General features: G+C 40.6%; 1 protein-coding gene across 1 annotated transcript; it reads right to left on the bottom strand.

The window, feature by feature from the left end:
- Positions 1-1,824: 1,824 nt before the first annotated feature.
- WNT16 (Wnt family member 16) lies at positions 1,825-21,518 on the bottom strand. The gene is made up of 4 exons (XM_040411599.1): positions 21,224-21,518; positions 16,338-16,624; positions 11,613-11,899; positions 1,825-2,465 (listed from the first exon to the last, which is right to left on the bottom strand). The coding sequence occupies exons 1-4, from the start codon at positions 21,313-21,315 to the stop codon at positions 2,001-2,003; spliced, it is 1,131 nt and encodes a 376-aa protein (XP_040267533.1). The 5' UTR covers positions 21,316-21,518; the 3' UTR covers positions 1,825-2,000.
- Between the last annotated feature and the right edge of the window lie 1,523 nt (positions 21,519-23,041).

Raw genomic sequence — 23,041 nt, 5'->3', positions numbered from 1 at the left:
TAGAAAGTGATAGCCAGGTCAATGCTTGAGTCTGGAGAGGCTGATAACCACTGCATCCCAGGAATGTAGCATTAACCTTTCCTCTGCCCGCCACCAGGAATATTAACATTAACTTTAAACCACTAGTCATTACATTTACCCTTTCACTGCCCTAGACCAACAGGGATACTGGAATTAATCCTGTTACTGCTCTAGACCACCAGTTATACTGACATTAACCCCTTCACTGTCCTAGACACCAATGGTCCCTACATCACTGCCTTTGACCACCAGGTATCTTTACTTTAATGTTTTTTTTACCCAAGACCAACAGGGATGCTGAAAGTACTCTGTCACTGTCCTAGGACACCAAGTATACTAATATTAACCCCTTACATTCCCTAGAACACCAGGGATAAAGATGTCAACCCCTTCACTATCCTAGACAACTAGGGATATATAAAATTATTTTCACTGCCCTAGATATGTATGCTACTATTTGCCTGGATACTATATGGCCCTTTATAGCTGGATACTTCATATTTAAGTACTAAGGCACTGTATGTTACTGTTTACTGAATATGATGTGGTTCTCTATTGTCCAGCTTAGAGGGAGCAGTTCCCAGGCCCCTAAATGCCCTGATCAAAAATCTTTACTGAGAACATTGCTAGTAATGGTAAATGTGGGGTCCATGAACCTTTAGCTTCGCCCCTGAGGGGGATGTGCAGCAACCAATAGGTTTATCTATGCAGAAATGGGGAACTATAGGCACTGCTGCGTTACACAGTAAGCCAATGAGCGGCAAGCTTATTGTGTTCCAGCTTACTGCATCATAATGTGTTGGAGCACATGAACACACAGCAGGACCATTTGCTTAACACTGCATTGGTGCACTGAAAGAAACTATTATTTGTAGTATTTTTATGTTGTCATTTTATGGCACCATTATTTATAGTTAATACTATTGCAAACAAAAGGTGCAGCACATTGACTGAATAAAGGCTTTTTCATTCCCAGTGCCTAGGGAAGCATGTCCTGTAAATCTGGCCCTGTGTATACTAAAAGTAATCTAACATACACCCGTGCCCATGTACAGTCGGCATCCTTGCTGCTCAGGTACCAACAGCAAAGCCCCTGCACTTGTGACGCTACTTGGGGCAATGGCGCTGTCTCGAGATTGACAGGGACAGATGAGATGTCTGGTTCTGTCAATCAAGGGAGAGAGGAAAGCCTCTTGAGCAGCAGGGCCAGCCCCTCACCGCTCAAGCAAACTTATTTATGAACAAATTCGATTTGTATAAATCATTTCATACGTCTCTATTTGGGAGGATTTCCCAATGTATACCTCTGACGGAAGACTCCCATGTTTGTATAACAATAGAGTACAGCGGGATAGGTCTCCCATGTTAACAAAAATGTGTGCTCTGTGGTATGCCATTTTTGCAGGAAGCCCCTGTAAATGAAACTGCAGTTGGCTATGATCTAAAAAGTAAAAAAGAAAAAAAAAAAAAAAAGCTAAACGTCAAATACCAGCCCAATGGTTGCCCAATGGACACACTTGGCGTCCATTGAGTGAATGGATACATTTGATAAGTGGGCTGGGAGCTTTCCCGTGGCATATACTCAACAAATGCATCCATGCAATGTGGACATAGCATTTGGTTTTTGAAGACACTCATGCCAAGTTATGGCTCATTTTTAAACTAATAATATGAATTGAAATCTTTAATTATCTGGAATATAATGGGCCCTATTTAGGAAACGAATACTTACCAGAACTCCACTCCATGTCTGTGCTAGTTTTCCTAAATGAATCTGATAGTCTCTTCCAGCTCTCCAGTTTTAATTGGTCGTTAGCCATCTTCAGATCTCCTAGTTAATGGTGTCATACATATCTCGCAACCCACTCCTTATCAAACCAACCTAGAACCAGTATCATTTGTTTGGCATAGATGACCATACAGATAATAATTAATTTATTCTAACTATATTAGGTCATTATATTTTTTCATTTTACTCCTCACTTACAAGTATGAACATCCGTCATACTTTCACAGCGCCTGCAGCGTACATAGCAGCACCACACAAATTTGCACTCACATCTATCCACATGTCTGACTACATGTGTGTTATACCCCCTCCCGCAGCACAGTAGATTACAGCCATCTGGTCCCTCAGAGGTACGGTTGCATTCTCGACCATGGGTCCCAGATATTCCAAGTTTTTGATCTTCTACACAATAATTAGGGGATCTGTTGGTGTAAACTAGGTCCTCTTTCCTGATAGGTATTTTCCGATGATTCTTCTCTTTCCTGCGGACCTTCCGTTTCATCTTATCTGATATCTGGATGCTGTTTTCATATTTGTCCTTTATGTAACTCCCAATCTTTTCAAATGAAGACATAGATTTCCAACATGTTTTCACAGCACAGGAACCAGAGACTCCATGACAGCGACAGTCGACTGTCATCAGCTTAGCCACTGCCTAATGAAACAGATCCACAAGCATCAGAAGCAAATTCAAGTTCTATGAAATCAGAACAATACATTTTTAAATCCTTAATCATTAGTGTTGACTACAGGAGAGGCAACTGTATGATGTATCATTTGGTGGGGGTCCCTGTTATTAGCTGTTAACTTCTATCCAATAAATAGGGGATAGCTTGTAAACGAAATACCCCTTTTAGTAATTAAGGGAATGGGGTGACTTGCTGTACCAAGGCAGGTTACCAAACGTAGTAAGTTTGGAAAATAAGACGGTTTAGGGGAAATCTAATTGCAATGTACATATACATGAATAGGCATTAGAGATCCTTCATGATCTTCATGATGGTCTTTTTATTCCTAGGCCTGCGCCCATGACAAGGAGTATCCTCTACATCTAGAAGAGAGATGGTCACCATCCTCATAGACAAGGATTCTTTACTGTCAGAAAAATGAGACAACGGAAGTTCAAGAAAGGCTTGGATGCCTTACTTGAATGTTAAAATATTGCAGCTCACCACGCAACAAAAAAAAAACTTTTCGTCTGCTACTCGGCAAAAAACATTTGTCCTATACTAAATTGAGTGTGCGGATTACAAATCCGAAGTCAGAATTATTGTAACACGTCACGAAATTTAGCATTGCATAAGTATGCCTAAATGAATTAAGCACTTGGAAAGCATTGAATAATTTTGAACAGAACGAGTTTTACTCCAACAATTACCTGCTCTACATCAAAGTTTGCGTAGTAAACAGTGTATGAAAATGTAATGGAATAACAAAATTTCAAAAAGTCTAGTTTTTCAGTTTAAAAGTCTTACTTGACCAAGGCCCAGTACTGTTAAAAGTGCTTCAGGCATCTGCTTTTGCGTTTGTGAACGGTCACATTTTCCCATTGCAAAAACCAGCAGTAGTCCCCCATCATGTTGGGATTCCAGGGGCCTTGATACCTGTTCTCCATTGTAGAAATATCTTTATCTAACCGCTCTCCATGTTCGTCACTTACGTGTCCCAAATTTGGTGGGAAAAAGTCAAGATGGGAATGTAAGAAATGCACTTTCAATGACATTCGGCAGCCAAGATGTTCATATGCTGTAAGCATAGTTTGCAGCTCGTCTGTTCCCAAGGAAGTTCTGAACTACTAGCACAAATGCATCCCAAGCTGCAAGACGCACTCGCTTTGTCAGATTCTTGCGCTAATCATAAGTAGTGTATTTGCCACATATGTAGCAGAAATTGTCTGGATCATTAACACATTTGCTTTTATCCATCTTAAGTTTAAAAACTGATAGCACTATAAGGCTGGGTTCACACGGGCGTTGCGGGAAAATGTGCAGGTGGGTTACGGGAACACCCACGATTTTTCTGTGCGAGTGCAAAACATTGTAATGCGTTTTGCACTCGCGAGAGAAAAATTGCGCATGTTTGGTACCCAAACCCGAACTTCTTCACAGAAGTTCGGGCTTGGGATCGGTGTTCTGTAGATTGTATTATTTTCCCATATAACATGGTTATAAGGGAAAATAATAGCATTCTGAATACAGAATGCATAGTAAAATAGCGCTGGAGGGGTTAAAAAAAAAATAAAAAATTATTTAACTCACCTTAGTCCAATTGATCGCGAAGCCCGGCTTCTCGTCTGTCTCCTTTGTTGAACAGGACCTGTGGTGAGCATTAATTACAGGAAAAGGACCTGTGGTGACGTCACTCTGGTCATCACATGATCCATCACCATGGTAAAAGATCATGTGATGGATCATGTGATGACCGGAGTGACGTCATCACAGGTCCTGTTCCTGTAATTAATGCTCACCACAGGTCCTGTTCCTGTAATTAATGCTCACCACAGGTCCTGTTCAACAAAGGAGACAGACGAGAAGCCGGGCTTCGCGATCAAGTGGACTAAGGTGAGTTAAATTATTTATTTTTTTAACCCCATCCAGCTCTATTTTACTATGCATTCTGTATTCAGGATGCTATTATTTTCCCTTATAACCATGTTATAAGGGAAAATAATAATGATCGGGTCTCCATCCCGATCGTCTCCTAGCAACCCTGCGTGAAAATCGCACCGCATCCGCACTTGCTTGCGGATGCTTGCGATTTTCACGCAACCCCTTTCACTTCTATGGGGCCTGTGTTGCGTGAAAAACGCAGAAAATAGAGCATGCTGCGATTTTCACGCAACGCATAAGTGATGCGTGAAAATCACTCGCTCATCTGAACAGCCCCATAGAAATGAATGGGTCGGTATTCAGTGCGGGTGCAATGCGTTCAACTCATTTAATTTTTATGGTGTTCACCTGAGAAGTTAGGTCATGTGATATTTTTATAGAGCTGGTTGTTTTGGACACGGCGATATCTAACATATCTATTTTTTTTATTTATTTCACTTTAACACAATAATAGCATCTTTGAAGCAAAAAAAACATATTTTAGTGTCACCATTGTCTGAGAGTCATATTTTTTTAAATTTTTTGGCCGATTTTCTTAGGTAGGGTCTAATTTTTTGGCGGGATGAGGTGACGGTTTGATTGGTACTATTTTGGGGGGCATACCCCTTTTTGATCGCTTGGTGTTGGAATTTTTGTGATGTAAGGCGACAAAAAATGGCTTTTGGCACTGTTTTTATCTTATTATTTTTACTGTGTTCACCTGAGGGGTTAAGTCATGTGATATTTTTATAGAGCTGGTTGTTACAGACGCGGCGATACCTAATATGTATACTTTTTTTTATTTCACTTTAACACAATAATTTTTGAAACCAAAAAAATGATGTTTTAGTGTCTCCATGTTCTGAGAGCTATAGTTTGTTTTGTTTTTGGGGCTATTGTCTTATGTAGGAGCTTTTTTTTTGCGGGATGAGGTGACGGTTTTATTGGTACCATTTTGGGGGGCATACGCCTTTTTGATCGCTTGGTGTTGCACTTTTTGTGATGTAAGGTGACAAAAATGACTTTTTTTAAACACTTAATTTTTTTACGGTGTTTATCGGACGGGATGAATTATGTGATATATTTATACAGATGCGGCGATACCTAATATGTGTGTGTTTTCTTTTTATTTCTATTTTTGTATATAAAATCAGGGGAAAGTGGCGTTTTTTTTTTGACTTTTTTTTTAACTTTATTTCTGTCCCACTCTGGGACTTTACTTTTGGGGGTCTGATCCCCTCTGCAATGCATTACAATACATCTATATTGTAATGCATTGCCTGTTAGTGTACTACATTGAGTCATACACTAACAGGTTGCCTAGGAGACCCAGCCTGAGGCTGGATCTCCTGGGCACCCGTAGAAGGCAGTTCCTGATGCCGTGCAGAGGCTGCCCAATGCCTTGCACGGCATCAGGACCTGCCTTCTACGGGTGCCCAGGAGATCCAGCCTCAGGCTGGGTCTCCTAGGCACCTGTTAGTTTATATCACCCATCGGGTTCCCACCACAGCAGCGCGGGGACCCGATGGGCTCCCTCACCCACTGCAAATCCCTTCTATGCCGCGGTCAGCGCTGATTGCGGCATAGAAGGGGTTAATCCGCTGGCATCGGCTTGTACAGCGATGCCAGCGGATACAGCATGGGCCCGGCTACCAGGGGCTGCCGGGCCCCTGCAGTGATCAGACGCGCACCGCTCTGGTGCCCGCCAGATCACCATGACGTAATAGTACGTCAAAATACGGGAAAGCACCTGCCGCCATGACGTACTATTGCGTCATATGTCGGGAAAGGGTTAATATTATAACTGAATAGGCTTTGCATGCATAACTTAAAATCTAGACGTGTCAGGCAAATTCCAAGTTCATATTTGGAATCAGCGTGCTTATTTTAGTATAAATCACATGTTTTTATCTCAGTAGCAAAATCATTGTTGCGCGGTGTACGGGTGGAATTCATCATGAGGGTAATAATTGAAGTCAGTTTTCCTTGAATCTGTGTGGCATACTTTGCATCAAATTTATCAAATGACATGCATTTGTTAAATTTGGTGCATTTTTAAACCAAACATGCAACTCCATTTTTCTGCATCAACCCCTACTTGAGTGGCTATTGGACTTTTTTTTGCTACTTTAAAAAAAAAAGCCCTAGTCATAAATTTGGAATGAAACTCATTAACATAGCTAACCATAGACACTTTTCCATCTACTTTTCCAAACTGGAGTTAGTGGTGGAAAATGGAAAAAGTTGGAAGGAATTTTTCTCCCTTAATATGGGGCAATTGGCATCTGCTTCATAGTGTTTTTTTGTTTTTTTTAACCTTTCTCTGGTTCATCACTGTAGGATTTTACAGTGGTGCTTGAAAGTTTGTGAACCCTTCAGAATTTTCTATATTTCTGCATAAATATCAGATTTTCGTACAATTAGATAAAGATAACCAAATCAATCAAATGAGTCAAAAATATTAACCTTGGTTATTTATTTATTGAGGAAAATGATCCAGTATCATATGTCTGAGAGTGGCAAAAGGATTAGCAGATAATTTGAAGGTTACAGTTAGGTGTTTTCAATCAATGGCATGATCAATCGGGAGTTGTTGATGCTCGTCAGGTTGGAAAAGGTTACCTTCTCTCAAGAGTCTAGACTCTGTCAATCCAGGGCCAGTTTGTGTTCAAATGGAAGAAATTCAAGATCATTATTACCTAAGGTAACCACTTTCACACATTAGCTATTGTTAATATTCATCATAGGTCTACCATCAGGAGAACACTGAACAAAAACTCTCTGATATCCAAAAAGAACATTGCTGCCCATCTCCAGTTTGCTAAAGATCTCCTAGAGAAGCCAGAAGGCTATTGAACAATAATTTCTGGACGGATGAGACCAAAATAGAACTTTTTGGTTTAAATGAGAGGTTTTATATTTGTAGAAACAAAAACACTTCATTCCAGCATAAAAAGCTCCTTCCACCTGTGAAACACAATGGTAGTAGTATCATGGTTTAGCCCTGTTTTGCTTCATCAGGGCCAGGATGGCTTGCCATCATGGATGGAACAACCATCATGTCAACTTTGTGGTCCAAAAATCATGGATCCGCAAAATATAGATGCAACCCATGTTGCATCCGCATTTTTTGGGGACTCATTGAATTCTATAGGTCTGTGGTTCACATTTTGCAGACAAGTATAGGACATGTACCTTTTTTGTGGAAGGGACATATGAAAGTGGAAATCACACAAATCATCCATGTGCTTTCCACATCCATATATCCATTTTGCAAAAAAACAGGCAACATCCCCAAAATGGGGACCACAGACCAACTGAAAACAATGGGTTTGCAAATAAAATGCGGACGACACACAGACTCTGTATTTTGCGGATCTGCGATTTGTGGACCCAAAAACATATGGTTGTGTGCATTGGGCCTAATTCAGCAACTTCCAAAGGAAAATGTTAGAACACATCTGTCTGTGACTGAATCTTGAGGGAACATAGGTTATGCAGCAAGACAGTGACCCTAAGCACATAAGTTGTTCTACCAAAGAATGGTAAAGAAGAACTAAAGTTAAAGTTTTGGAATGCCAAGTGAAAGTCCTGACCCTAATCCAACAGAAGTTAAAGCTGCTTTGTATGGAAGAATAGACTAAAATTGCTCCAAGCCAATGCGCAGGACTAATCAACAATTATTGGAAATGTTTAGTTGCAATTTCTGCACAAGGGAGGGGGGGGGGTGTCACACAAGATACGGAAAGCAAAGGTTTACATACTTTTCCCACTCACAGACTTCTGATATTGGATCATTTTTCTCAATAAGTAAATGACCAAGTCTAGTATTTTTGACTAATTTTTTTTTATTTGGTTATCTTTATCTACTTTTAGGTCTTGTATAACAATCTGATTGTCACGGCCTATGGTGTGCACTGTGACACTGTTGCTACACTTGCGGTTGCCCACGGCAACGTGTTGCTGTGAGAGCATGCGGTGGCAGTGGCTCAGCCTTCTGGGTGATTGCCGTGACATGGTTGCCACGCATGCTGTTGCCGGTGGTAATGTGTGGCTTAGTTTGCTTGTGTGTGCACTTCCCCTTTTAGTGGCTTCCTTCCCTTGTCTGGTGTTGGAAGGGTTAACTCCCTTCCTAGGGTTTTGTTACACTGGGTTTATGTGTGTGTGGGTGTGGCTGCTTGGGCTATTTAGTCTCTAAAAGGGGAAGTGCACAAACAAGCATACCAATCCACATGCTACCACCGGCAACAGGATGCGTGGCAACCATGTCCCGGCAATCACCCAGAAGGCCGAGACACTGCCACCGCATGCACACACAGCAACCCGTTGCCGCGGGCAACCCCAAGTGTGGCAACAGTGTCACAGCGCAAACCAAAGGCCGTGACACTGATTTAGTTTTAGGTTAAATTTATGCAGAAATACAGAAAATTCTGAAGGGTTCACAAACTTTCAAGCACCACTGTAGGTTGGACTTGATGCATCTGTGTCTTTTTTCAACCTTGCCAACTATAGGAGATATTTATTATGGCTGGTGTTTTACACATCAGCCATAAAAGTTATCTGTCAGCCCAATTTTGCACCATTATCTTCAGTAATATATGAGTAGTACTGCACATAAGGAGTCCAGATCACTATCTTAATTTTCCTACTGCCCCCCGTTCCCCCGCTGTCATCGCCCAGAGCTGTGTTGAAATACATTGTCAGGACTGCTGTGCATGCGCCCATGAGTGCTCTCCATTATGTTAGAACAGCACAGTAGTCCAGACTGTGTATTTCAGTGCAGTTTTGAGAGCTGACAATGGGGGAATGGGGTGACAGATTCCCATTAATGTATCCCTCACTGGCATTGGATGCTCTACAATTAAGAGGTACACATCTCTTAATAATTGTAGTGCATCTATGCAGGTCCATGTGCCAGAACTGAAATCTACACTAGCAAAAGAGCTGGTGTAGATTTCAGGTATAAACTATGTCAGTTTTCTGGCCTAGATTGTAATAAATATTCCCGGCCAGCTATGCCTGGCCCAGCACCGCCCACTCCCCACCTTGCTCCACCCACTTTTTGGAAAAGTGACAAGCAGGCACAAAGATGCCCCAAAGTCCCAAATTTCTGCACAAGCATGGCATGTGCCAAAATTTGTGTTATTTGATGCTAGATGCTAAACTGTTTTTCTAGACTTCCTAGAAAGCAAGACCTGTCCACAAATAAAATAATGTCTGTACCTGTCTTAATGGGATCCGGTCACCTCGATTTCATATATTAAACTAACTGCATTGCAGTCCACTTTTGCATCATGTAAAACATATCTTGCTTTCTCTTTTTTAGTGTTTGCATCCCTCATTAAGGGTATGACCCCACAGTGTGGATGACTGCATGTGACCAAACCACGGCCAACAATGGCTGGAACAATTGTCGTAAACTAGTCCAGCCATTGGATGCTGCTTGTGATCTGGTCTCATGCGGCCAGCCACACCATAGGGTCACTCCCTAAAAGAGCTTTGATTGATATGGCAGTTAGATAGCAAGTGCTCATCAAAGTGCCCAACAGCTAGCCCTAACCAATCTCAGCTCCTTCCCATCTCCTGCCGACATCACTGTTCTCCACATCCAAATCTTATGCGGGCACAGACTTTTGTCTAACCGGCATTTGCAGATAACAATGCATACTTGTTAACCTGCGCACTACAGGACCACCAGAAGATGAGGACAGTATGTATTGTAATTTGTAGGTAGGGTGGTAGTCTGTACCTGTGTGAGATTTGGTTGCAGGCAACAGTGAAGTCAGCAGGAGAGAGGAAAGATATGAGAGAGCATCGGAAAGGAGCTGGGATAGGTTAGGAGTGGTGGACCTTGGCTCTTTGAAAAATGAAAAATGTTCACCTAGGCACTTGGTGCTTCATTTACAGATCAATCACAGTTCTTTTTCTGCGCGATGCAGACACCTGAAAAGGAGAGGTATTTTTTCACATAGTGTTCATTGGTATTAGTTTAATATAGGAAACTGAGGTGACAGACTCCATTTAAAGGCTATGTGCACCAGTTTTTTTTATGATTGCCTTTTACTCATTTTGGGGTAAAAATATTTTTTTTCCTATTGGTCCTTATTAAAAGTATTGAGCCGTTCTATCACAAAAGGTTAACAGTTTGCGATCTTCTAATAATCCTTATCTCTAATTTACTAAGAGGTCATAAATACTTATTTAAGCCACTTTATTATCAGTAAGATAATAACCGAGCTATAATGAGTATTTATAAGGTCAGTGTCACACTCCGGTGTGGGAGGGAAACACCACAGTGAGTAAAGGAGGGAAGGGGGGAACAGGGAATCGGGCCTGAGAACTAGGGAAGGAAGATGGATACCACTTAGTGAGAACCCTAACCAAAATCCTGACTGACTACCAGTATGGTAGGTGAGTTCATACGCAGGAATACCTAGGGTCCTTTCAAGTCCTATAGGACCCTGGTACTAATGGCAGGGACGAGACTACCTGTTCCTCCAAAAGTAAGGACGAACAGGAGTCTCCTTCAGGCCTAATACAATCAATAGGGAAATGCAGCACACAGAACCTAAACAAAATACAAAAGGGAAGGGAATGACTTAACTTCAAAGGAGCAATGGAAACACCAGGAACTCAGCCGAGATCCAACTATCCAAATGTCCAAACAGAAGCTATAAACCGCACAGCATTGTGGGAGAAGCAACTATAAATAGAGAAGGTTAAATGACCCTAATAGCCACACCTGGGGAATGAAGGTGTGGAAAGCACCAGAAACAACACAGACGTCATTTGATCCAAGCGGAAAACATGTCAGATCAAACCACGTGTTGCCAGTCTCACCGATCTCCTGACACCTGTCGCGCAAATGTCCGTGACAGTCAGAGAGCAGCGATAAGAAGCCTGTCAGATTAGCTGGCTGATGATAGAGAGATCATTCAGATCTCCCTGTTAGAACATCTCAGCCCTGTACAGAAAAAAAGGTTCCATATTTCTAATACAGACCAACTTAAAAATGATTTTAGCTCAAAATGAATACAATAATTAAAAAAATTGCCCCAAAGGTGTACATAGCCGTTAATGATCAATAGTTTTGTTAGTTCATTAGTTTATTTTAATGCTCTGCATACAATGATTTATAAATTTTCATGAACATCCCACTCAACATCTTGGTTTTATAGTCTAATTTCCACATGAGAGTGATTCATTCTACTCACCAGCCTCCCAGCTTCATTATTATGTAAGTGCATTGCACTAAGAATATCTGACTCTTTTCCAGTTATGTTTCTGTAAGGGGCATCAAGGAATTTCCTGCTGAACCACATTCCGTACTGAAGATTATCTGAGCAGCCTCCCCAGTGCCAACCTTCACTGGCTGAGCCACCATTTTGAAGGCTTGTATCACATGAACATTCGGTCATATTACCAGCACTGCAGGACCTGGTTATGGAGTGTAGAAGACCTGCTGCTGTCACTGCAGAGATGAATGCTGTTTCTTTGGTCCCTGAAATAGAAAAGTAGGCAATAAATGAACTACTGCTCTCAGCACAACATAAATGCATAAAAGTATGTGGCAGACCTGAGTGGGACTTAAAGGGGTTATCCCATGATTATTGTAGAAAGAAGAAAAATACATCAATCGCGGATATCGGCACTTCGAGAATTTGCGAATATTTAGAATATAGTGATATATATAGGTAACTTCGAATATTCTAGATTCTTTTTCATCAGTAACCTCCCTTCTTGCTTGTGGGACAATGAGAAGGCGGCAATATCTTTGTCAGAGCTTAGCAACATCCCTAGCAACCCATAGAAAAGTTGCCTACCCCTTACTATATAAGAACCTCCCCAGCAGCCATTTTTTACAGTTTTTTAAAGTTCTGAGAGAGACAGCAGATGTCATTGCTGTGCTCTGTGCTTTCCTGTGTCATTACATTAGATAGATAGTTATATATATAATATAGATAGTTAGTGGGAGATAGTCAGTGTAGGTTATATCCTGATACAGTGTAGCTGTTGCAGTGCAGTGTGTTAGGTAGTGTGATAGGTTCTGCTGTCCATACATACATGCAGACCTGCTTAAATGGGAAGTTTCACGTACTGCGCCGAAGTATTCACATCATTAGTGCCGATTAGCGCAATCATGAATATACTGGAGCACTCTGCATATAAAGCCATTTTTAATGTTCTGACAATCCAACCATTCTTTCCAGTCTCAGGAAACTTCTAGCAGCTAGGACAATGTAGCAAAAGTGACCCACGCCTGTACTTCTCGCGCATTACGCGAATATTACATTGCCGATTTTTCGCAATCAAGAAAATAATCTCGAATTCTCAAATATATGACGAATATTTGCCAAAATATTCGTGAAATATCACAAATTCGAATATAGCCCCTGCCGTACTAAAAGTATAACGCGGTTTCTTACTAACAAAGCTAGAACCAGCCCTGTACCTCATATGGATCCAGAGATCCCCCCATTCATTGCTCCAATTGGTCTGCTAGATTTAGTTCAAGCTGGCAGCTGAAAGGGTGTGTCCTCTGTCCGAGTGCATACGTTTAGTCCCTGGAGACCAATTATAAGCAGTTGTAGCATGTATGGTCCTCCATACCATCTGTCATTTGGGGACAGAAGCATAGAAGCATTTGAGATCTTTAGGTGAACTTGTGAATAATTTCTACAGACGTGACCGCTCTTTTTTTTTTTGTATCAACCTACAAATGTTACTGTTCCATATAAAACTGCCAACCCAATGCTTGATGTAATGCCTACAGTCAGAGTTCATAATCTCTCCATTAGCATTTCTGATGTGGATATAAAATCCATCACGTTTAAAGCTAACAAGACCAGAAAGTCTAATGTGAGATCCTGTGACTTCTCCATATGAATTATTTCATTTAGAAAGGTTCTCAGTCCTCCAGAGTCTTGAGTGTTTGCCTTTTGCTGCAATTAGATCACACTGCGGTTTCCTCAAGTGAAGCCGTATTTTTATTGGAAAATGTACTCTTTTTAACCACACGCAGGAATCTTTTAACAGTTCCCAGGGTAGCCACGGCAGATTAGTGTTGTTTTAACAAATATGAAAGAAAGTGGCTGCGAAATGATATGTCAAATCTTTTTAGACCTCTCCAGTTGATGCAGGGAACGATATGTCTATTCTGTCTACATAGCTTCTTATGTACGGATGTAGTAGAGTTAACACTCATGATTTATGAGACGTGTTATCTAAAGAGGACCTTTCATCAGAAAATAGTGTGTTAAATTCTTATACGACCTTATGGGGCTCCTCTCACTGATGTCCGGACACTTTTTTTTTTTTTAAATGGACCCCCCGTTCGGCCGCTACGCTCTCCGTTAGTTTGGTCGCCTCATATGCAAATGAGGCGACCAAACTCTGCGCTGGGGACTCCAAGATGGCGCTCGGTCCGGATGTCTAGAAGCTCAAGTTCTCGCGAATCTCGCGAGAACTTGAGCTCCTTCTCCCTGGCTAAGAGCAGGGCGCTGCGATTGGATGCGCTCGCTGCCAGGGAGAGCATAACCGCGCTCGCCAGAACTTAGAGAACAACTCCTACTATAACTTCGTCGCCTCATTTGCATATGAGGCGACAAAACTAACGGAGAGCGTAGCGGCCGAACGGGGGGTCCATTTAAAAAAAAATAATAAAAAGTGTCTGGACATCCGTGAGAGGAGCCCCATTAGGTCGTATAAGAATTTAACACACTATTTTCGGATGAAAGGTCCTCTTTAAGCAAACACCTTCCATTGCTTTTCAATGGCTTTTGTCTCAAGATAACGCGATGAGTAAAGAAATTTAAGTTAAGAGCTTGAGTGCTAACCCTGCTACATCTGTATTACTGCAAACTTTTTTAGTGACCGTTGCGTGCCTGGACAGTCCGGCCACGCTGATTTTTCTACAGTTTTTCTATTTTTTAAAAATTTTAATCGATAATTAAGAAAAATTACTTTTAAGTTATAGTGTGTATAATTGGGGAATGAATTCAGCAAAATTGCCAATTGATGTACATGAGTATTATGCATCCCCAACACACTATAGCAGGGATGGTCCTTCTGCCCTCCAGCTTTTGCAAAACTACAATTCCCAGCATGCCCACACTGCCTTCCGCTATCAGCCTACAGCAGGGCATGATGGGAGTTGTAGTTTTACAACAGCTGGAGAGCCGCCGGTTGGCCATCCCTGCACTATAGGGTCTCTTTTTTTGCTCTTGCTTTCTCCATTCAGTTGTAAGATCAGTTCAGATGTTTAGACCATGACCTGACCTGAGTATAGAATACATACAGTGCAAGGTGGGCTGCTTCATTTGACACAACAATGGAGATTTCAGAAAACCATATGTGCCCCTTTAACAGTAGTGAGACCCATTACCATATTTTAAAGGAAGTCTGTTGGCAGATTTGACTCACATGCACTTTTAAAGGAGCTGTCCCACAAAAAAAATAAGCACCTGAATACCTTTGTTATGGATGTACTGGGTTATATAATAGGATGTATCTATATAGCGCCAACTGCTGTTTGTTCTTTTCCTTGTCTCTCTATCCACCTTGCTGAGGTGGACACACATGTTCAGTTCCATCCTTCATCTGAAGCCAGCCATATCTTTTGTTATAATGTGTGAAAGCTGTAGCAGGAAGGACACATTTCATGATAAAGGACACACCGTGAGCAATTGGAACAATGAATGGGAAACTGTGGATCCATCTGAGGTACAAGGCTGGTTTTAGCTTTGTTAAAAAAAATAAAAAAGTCATGTACTATATGATGAATGTCTGATTTTCATTGTTTGCGATAATGATGGCAAACCCCTTTAACACCTAGTAAAGAGTTGGCGGGGAAACAAGTTCAAACATTTCATATTTGCTATGATAAGCCAAACATACAGTGCCTGGGAAAAAGATCCACTGGGTGCTCTGTCATATCTGAGGTGTCCTACGTTATCATCAGCAACCCCTCCCAAACCCCACCCTCTTCTCTTGATTGATGTCTCCTGATTCTTCTAACATCCTTACCTGGGGAGGTCAATAAATAATGGATGTGTTTGGGAGGGGTTGCCCCAATAATCCAAGGCACTTCTGCGAAGGTTTAACAACAATCGGGTAGTGGACTCTTCACTAATATATGATGCTGGACTGAATAAAACATTGCTTTATGGCTCATACACACGACTGTATGCTGTCCGCGCCCGTGTTGCGGACCGCAAATTGACTTCAATTGGTCCTCGATCCGCAATATACGGCAAATGGTAGGACATGTCCTATCTTTTGCATTTCGGAGGAGCTTCCAAGTGCTTCTATGGGCTTCTGATCCGTGCCTCCGCTCCGCACCGCGCTGTATCTTGCGGATTGCAGACCCATTCAAGTCAATAGGTTTGTGGTCCCAATACAGGCATGGACGACTTACAGGACTCACTCGGCCATTACAATTTGCAGTCCCCAGCAGGGGTACGGACGGCCTACGGTTGTGTGAATGAGCAAATATGTGGATGTTGGAACTCATGTTAAAGAGGACCAGTCACATCCTCCTAGAACTAAAACTGGCCACATATCTTTCGCACTGGCATTTTTTTTTCTTGGCCCAAAGTTGGTGCCATTAGTTTCAGCTCCAGATGCTAGTGACATGTCAGGTCCACCATTCTGTGTCACTTCAGCTATTGGTGGGACAAGAAGAAAAAAGTGCTCGAACCCATGATGAAGTGGATGTTAAGGTATACAGCCATATGTAGTTTAGTGAGGACTTGAGAGGTCCTATTTAGACATTTATTGGCGTCAAATCTACTGACCCTTTAATAGTCAGTGATTTGTAAAAAGTTTCAACCCTACTTAGGGAACATATAATTGACTTTTAGACAAAAAAGTGAAATGAACTGTGGACCATAAAATCTGTAGATGAAAATTTCAGGCAATGTAATGGTGCAGAAACTTACCACTGCTCAGTTCATAGCCAAAGATTGAATGAGCTGATGCTAATGAAGATGACAAGAATGAGAGTGAAAATGATGGGCTAGACGTGTACATAGCTGGTGAAATCGAGCAGTTCCACCTTTCATGTTTGAATTGGTTTCTGCACTCCTGAATTCCCAGCCTGGCTCCCTCACGAATGCTGGACAGCAAATATGGCTTCTTTTTACACATATCCTTTTGCCGTACATTTAAGGGAAGGCTGGAGCAACCTAACTTCTCTGGGACCCCAAAAGATGTGACACCAAGCCACCTGCAATTAGAAATGTTACACACTTACTTAGTTTCACACATATTTCATTTATTCCATGAAATGCATTTAAGATAAATTCTTCTCAGACAGCAGGGAAGGCAGATCTGGGTGTACTTGTGGCTCACTGCTGTTTAGTAGCACTGGGGCCATGAGTTTGAATACACCCAGGTCAACATCTGCCTAAAGTTTTTACGTTCTCACCATGGTCACATTGATTTCTTCTTTTTTCTCATCTCTAATAACAAACACTTGGATTTCTATAAATTTGGTTGCTGAAATAGACAAATTACATTGTGGACTTTATTGGGTACAGAACTGATACTGGTGGGTGCGGCACTGTGGAATATGTTGGCACATATCATTTGCTTACCTAGCTTTTATTTTAAGAACTATCTTTTATTATACTGAAATTGCCATAAACAACTGTTAATAAGTTTGATATTTGCACCAACTGACTCATTTTTCAGAGCTCCTTTCGAAAATGAAAGGTGGAATCTGATTGGTTGATGTGGGCAAATAAGTCAATTTCACATCACGTTTTATGCCTCCGTTTGACGTATACGTTAGGAAAAAAAAGGATACAAAAACGCAGTACACCACGTTCTTGCATCCTGCACAGTCCGGTAAATAAAACATATATGTTTTTATTTTTTACAATGGAACTCTATAGTGAACGGATGCCACTGTATGGCATCAGTCTGAGGCATCTGTTTAACTTATATGTTTTTTGTATATGTTAAAAGGATGGGAAAAATGTGATGTGAACCCAGCCTTAGAATGTCTCTGTACCATAGTAATAAAACCAAAGGAGAGGGAGTGGTAGTAGATAATCACAACGCCCTGCTTTAATATGTTTACAGCTGAAATAAGATCCCATTGCTGTTGGCAATAATTATCCATACCAGAAGTCATATAAATGTCAGCTATCAGGCACAGTGCTTCAAACACTATGTCCTGCCTGTTACAATGAGATATTCCTACTCGTATCTGACTCTACATAGTACTCTACGAGACTATGTACCAATGTATAGTCACACTGAGCGCTGTATGCATGTACATCGGTGGGCAGAACCTGTTGCACTGGGTACCTGTTGTCCAACTTTGCCCAGATATAATGGAAGAGCAGAGCAGGATCTCTATGGAGAGTGATTATCTCATGTAAGACAAGTCCTACAGTATGTAGACATCTCAAGTGCCTGCTCTCCAGTGGCAATGGTTCAACAGGTCGTTGAGTGCACAAAATGCTCAAATGTGCCTCACCTGGAGGATATTCCCTTACTTCATTGTTCCATGCTGGATGAAGATGTTTTCCTAAGTAAATAATTTTCCAATAGCGATTGATTTATAAAAGTCCTTTTCAATCACATGCTCCCTATTTCCTATCTGCTGTGCTCTTTGTTAGGGTCTATGGCCTACTCCAGGGGTACAAGTAAGAGGGGGATAGGCTGATGGGACGTCTGCCCCCTGTACCAGATATCAGGGAGGGGGCGCCAACAAGCCACTCTGCATTGACCAGGGCAGAGTATAGACGCAAAGTTAGGACAGGGAACTAAATATTTGTCTGCGTAAATGAAAGCCTTATCCATATTAAAATATTAAAATTTAAATATTAAAATTCTATTACAAAACATTTGTTTTCCGTTTTTTAAGGATAGATGGATGTTGGAAGTTAGATTATACTTATTTACTGTGATATAATTTTATTGAAATCTTGTCAAGTACCCAGCACCTTGGTGTGTGCATTTTCCATGATGTTATACACCTGAAACCAGCAGGATGCCTAGAGTTTTATCATTTTCTTCAAGTTGCTAAACTCTCCTAGTTGTGGTGTATCATTTCCAAAAGGTCCCTGTCCTCTTTATGGCACTGACCTAATGACACTGCATTCTTAGCACAGTCTCTCTGGATTTTAACAACTTGTCTTGTACGCTTTTCAGGCATAGCTACTGCATTTACCAGACCTGTCTGGGTTAAGTCTGCTTCAATCCATTTCTGTAAATCCAGCCTTGAATTCTAGACAATGGGGGGATGCAGCATTTTAGCTTACTCTATTTTTCCTTGAAAAGTTGTGACTTTTTGTAATTTTATGCCACTTCTGAAAAGATAGGTAGACAGGTGGCATGGTTATGTTATTTAAGTGAATGCCAGTTCTATAAACTGCTATTTTTAAAAAATTCACTAAAAAGGTGCCATCATACAACAGTACAGAGTGGAATATAATAAATGGAGTAACATCTCTAGACAAAAGTGTTCTTCATGAAGATCTGACAAATGTGTCAAAAACGTACAGTGGTTGATATTTTTGGCGCATGTTACAAAGGTACAGACTCATGAAAAACTTTTTTTTTTATATTTATGTACTCTTGGTTTGTTTTGTACTATGTCACACATATGAGACATTTTCAATGCTACTTCTGCAGTCAATGACTGGAACGGCCTGGACTTTGTTGATAGAAAATTCTTGTTCCCCAAGAAGCACAAGATAAAATAACCACAAAAAAGCATATATACCGTTACCAACATCTGCCAGGTTTGCCTATGGTGTTCAGATTTGCCTTCATAGTCCATTAGCTTTCAGCATCAAAAGGCTGTAATGAAGTTATAGTATGAGTAATGGAAAGAGGTCCTGTGAAAAGTCTAGAAGACCACTCTGCCGCATGGCACTGAGAAACAAACTGGATCTTTTCAGCTTCTATAGAACCACAAATCATCAAACTCACTGAGATTTAAGGCTTATTAATAATTGCTGTACGCTTATGTAGATCAGTTATGACCTGTTATGACACTGAATTCTTCACATCATATTAGAAGACTAATTAAAATGTCATAAGAAATGGCGAAGAAAAAAAAAGTCAATGATTTTTTGTGAACCAGTGCCCAAAAAATAGTAATCAATATTTTTTCAAAATATCTTGAGAATGGGCAATTTCTACTAATACAAAGTGGGCATAGCTACCAAACACTGCATTTTTACTTTTTCTATTAAAATGACGAAAATGTGTGAAATAGCTAGAAAATTATTACATGACTACACAGCATGAAAGTGGTTACTTCTCATTTCTTCTGTTACAGATTTTCATTGAAGAACAGATTGAATTTCATGAACCTTTTCACAGCAATTTTATAACACATTTAACATTATATCTAAATTCATGGAAACCTAGAGGCCATACACTTTACCTTAACCAAATGTATTAAAAATAGTAAATTTCTCTTTATTCTTCCAACACCTATTTTCCTTCTCTAGAGGTATCCAAGATCTCCAGAATTTCTCAAAGTCCAGAATTAATGGCTGAGCTCTACTTAACAAATATAGCCCTGAATTCTTCAGACCTTAGTGATAACATGCGGACAATTTACTAACGAGCAGTAAGAATGTGCCATGATATTTATGACTTATACCTTCCACTGACTACAAACTATGGGGGAAGAAAATCCACTGTGACCAACAAAGTGATGGGGATATGTATAGCCTTGCTTGGCACATCTTAAAAATTCAGCATCAAAAGGGAGAACAAAGGAACAAATGGAAACAGTCCACATGAGCTAACAAATGCTGAAAGAATCTAGAGGCTTAGAAAATACATAAAAGACATGATCCAGATAAGGTATCACACCATCACATAGTAATCTAGTTAATCCAGAATCAAAAGACATACAACAAATGACTGGGAGACAGCTGGGCGGTGAAATTTATACCACATTGGTACTGGTACAGTACATGACTGCAGTTTCTTTACTACTGTAGTACCACTGTAAGTGTCAAACATCATGCTATATATATATATATATATATATAGAGAGAGAGAAAATGTTCATATATTATAACAATAGCTATATATAGCTTATTATATAATATATTATAACGTGTCTTGTAATTTGGAGTTTTATGTTAACATTTTCCTAAACTGTTGATATATGGAAAATAGAAGTAATTTACCCAGTACACAAAAAACAAAAACAAAAAAAACAGAACAAATCTATGCAATGGAATACAATATTTGTCCATTAACATAAAATAGGTACATTGATAGACCAGATATGAGGTTTGGTATGAGATGCGTGAACACATCATATATTGCAGATTTATGTGTGTATACTGTATGTATGTATGTATACAGATTTATGAATAAAGCAGATTATCAGGCACCCGAACCCCAGAGGATCAGCTTGGTATTTCGACAGACTGAACTTGCCATGAATCTTGATTTCAATGTGTTTATCATATTTCAGAGCCGCCTGTAAACACATTTGAGAAGTGTCATTTTTGTTTGCAGAATCCAGATGTGCATGGAAGAGAAAGTCCTTATTGTTTGGGAGTAGGAACTTGTGATTGGGAATGCTGTGTATTAGTTTATTCTGCTTAATAGCAGGAAAGCTGATGTGTAAACAGCGAGCTACAGTATGGAGGAGACCACAGCAAGGAGGACCTGGCAGCAGTAATGTGTGTATTTAGCAGCATGGTGTATGCAGATGTGCAACACTTCATTCCAGGCACAACTCATAGAAAGAGAAGCAAAGGAGAGCAATCAATGTGCAATAAGGAGCATTACTGAACACAAGCATGGCAGAAATAGAGGAAAAGCAAAAAATACCTACATCCAGTTTCCTTGTGAGCATGGGAACATAGCCATGAATATAGTCAGGAGGACACATACATGACATAGTCCAACTGAAGTCGCCTTCTCCATCTCCTGCACATTTATTCCTCAAACTTCAGTATTAGCTGGGAAATTAATTCAGATATGTCTTCAGTGTATCTGACTCTTCTACGCAATCATTCCTGGATGTAATAATATCAGATGTTCTTGGGGTCTGATGCTCACATGAATGGAGACAAGGAGGACCAGTCCTTCTGCTTTAGGTGAGATCTTTCTCTTTCATTATATGTACTTTTGCCATTCCCCCAGTACAGTGTGTTTCGTTACAATGGAATTCCTGTTGTGATTGGCCAGAAGTCTAAGGAATAACAATGCATCCATAGGGATAACTCCTATTGGCCAGCAAGTCCAGGAGTTGTGGTGGGAGGGTGTATAGGTCCTACTGCAGAATGACAGCTTCACTAAACAGAGCTTTGTTCTGCTGCTCTGCAAACAGAGGTTACAAACTGAATGAACAATACACAAAGATTATACATCTCACTTTATCAGGATGCTGTGGATTTAGATCCTCTACCAACATAGTGTTTTTTTTATCATCTCAAGAAGGAATCCGTTCTTACAAGAGGTTTCTGTTAATCGGAATATTACAAGACAGTGATTAATGCCAAAGCAGAAGAAAATGTGTCTGCCCATAACCCCATTTATAAAAGAATGCAATGGTTCACATTCCTAATTAGAACAAGATCCACTTCTAAAGCTGATGAGATCAGAAATCTGCTGACATTAACAAAACCGAAGAAGAAGAATTCTAGCAATACAGTGATTACACGTGATAGCTGTAAGTTGTGTCCTTGTCAACTATTTCTATACACATATGATTGGGGCCACCGATGACTGGCAGACAGAATTCATATGACAAAAGAAATGTGAGATGATCATCAGTTTGCAAATCTGTTTCCACTGAGTCTTTCTACCAGGATGTAATCTGTATCTCTGTATGAATGCATCTGGGCGGGCAAAAAAATAAATAAAAAAGAAGTAAAAACTGGAGAATAAAGAACAATGTGGAAATGTAGAAAGTGCCTGAGATTTCACCTTTACATTATTTAATCCATATGCAAAAGAGTTGTTAAAGAGGTTCTCTGGGAATGATTTAAAAAATGGCTGCAAGCAACATGTCCCAGAATGTGAGCAGGGCTGGTTGCCAACACTTGCAAAGTTGCCTAGGGCGGTTTGGGGCAGGGCCATAGTACACACTATACTTTCGCACTTGCCTATATTACATATTGATCAGTTTTCCTGTTGGGCTGCTCAGCCATGATGGCATATCATAGGTAGCTTCACATCATTACCATCTATTGTAGAGCAGTGTAGTAAGGCCCTGCTCCCTCAGCCCTGGAGGCAGCTCTGCAACTGGAGGCAACCAGTCTTGTTTACATTCTAGGACAGATTGCTGGTGGCCATTTTAAATAATTCCTGGAGAATCCCTTTAAATGCAATGGCGGTGGTCCAAGCAACCTTTGTATCAATTCTCTTTCTTCTTCTTCCAGCCTCTCCCTCTTTTTCCTGATTGACAGGGCCAGGTCCTGCATTGTCATCTTACCTGGCCCTGTCGATCAAGGAGAAGGAGTAAATCCTGTATTACATTGGTAGAGGGTTGGCCAGATCATCGCTAACAAGTATTCGTAGGAACGCCCAGCGATGATCTGCCTATGTAAATTTGCCGCTGATTACTTGATGAATGAGATCCTTTTGCTCGTCATCAGGCAATCACATCTTTTATGCAAGCTAAAAAAAAATTCTAATCCGGTGGCAG

Source organism: Bufo bufo, chromosome 1 (assembly GCF_905171765.1).
Source record: "Bufo bufo chromosome 1, aBufBuf1.1, whole genome shotgun sequence".
In the NCBI taxonomy this organism is placed as follows: Eukaryota; Metazoa; Chordata; class Amphibia; order Anura; family Bufonidae; genus Bufo; species Bufo bufo.
This window is presented reverse-complemented; position numbering and strand designations above follow the sequence as displayed.

Coding starts and splice junctions, on each gene's coding strand:
- WNT16 (XM_040411599.1), bottom strand. CDS start 21,315: ATGGAGAAGGCGACTTCAGTTGGACTATGTCATGTATGTGTCCTCCTG. Junction 16,625..21,223: donor TGCTCACAAGGAAACTGGAT/GTAGGTATTTTT, acceptor TTCTAATTGCAG/GTGGCTTGGTGTCACATCTT. Junction 11,900..16,337: donor TGGCTATGAACTGAGCAGTG/GTAAGTTTCTGC, acceptor TTTCTATTTCAG/GGACCAAAGAAACAGCATTC.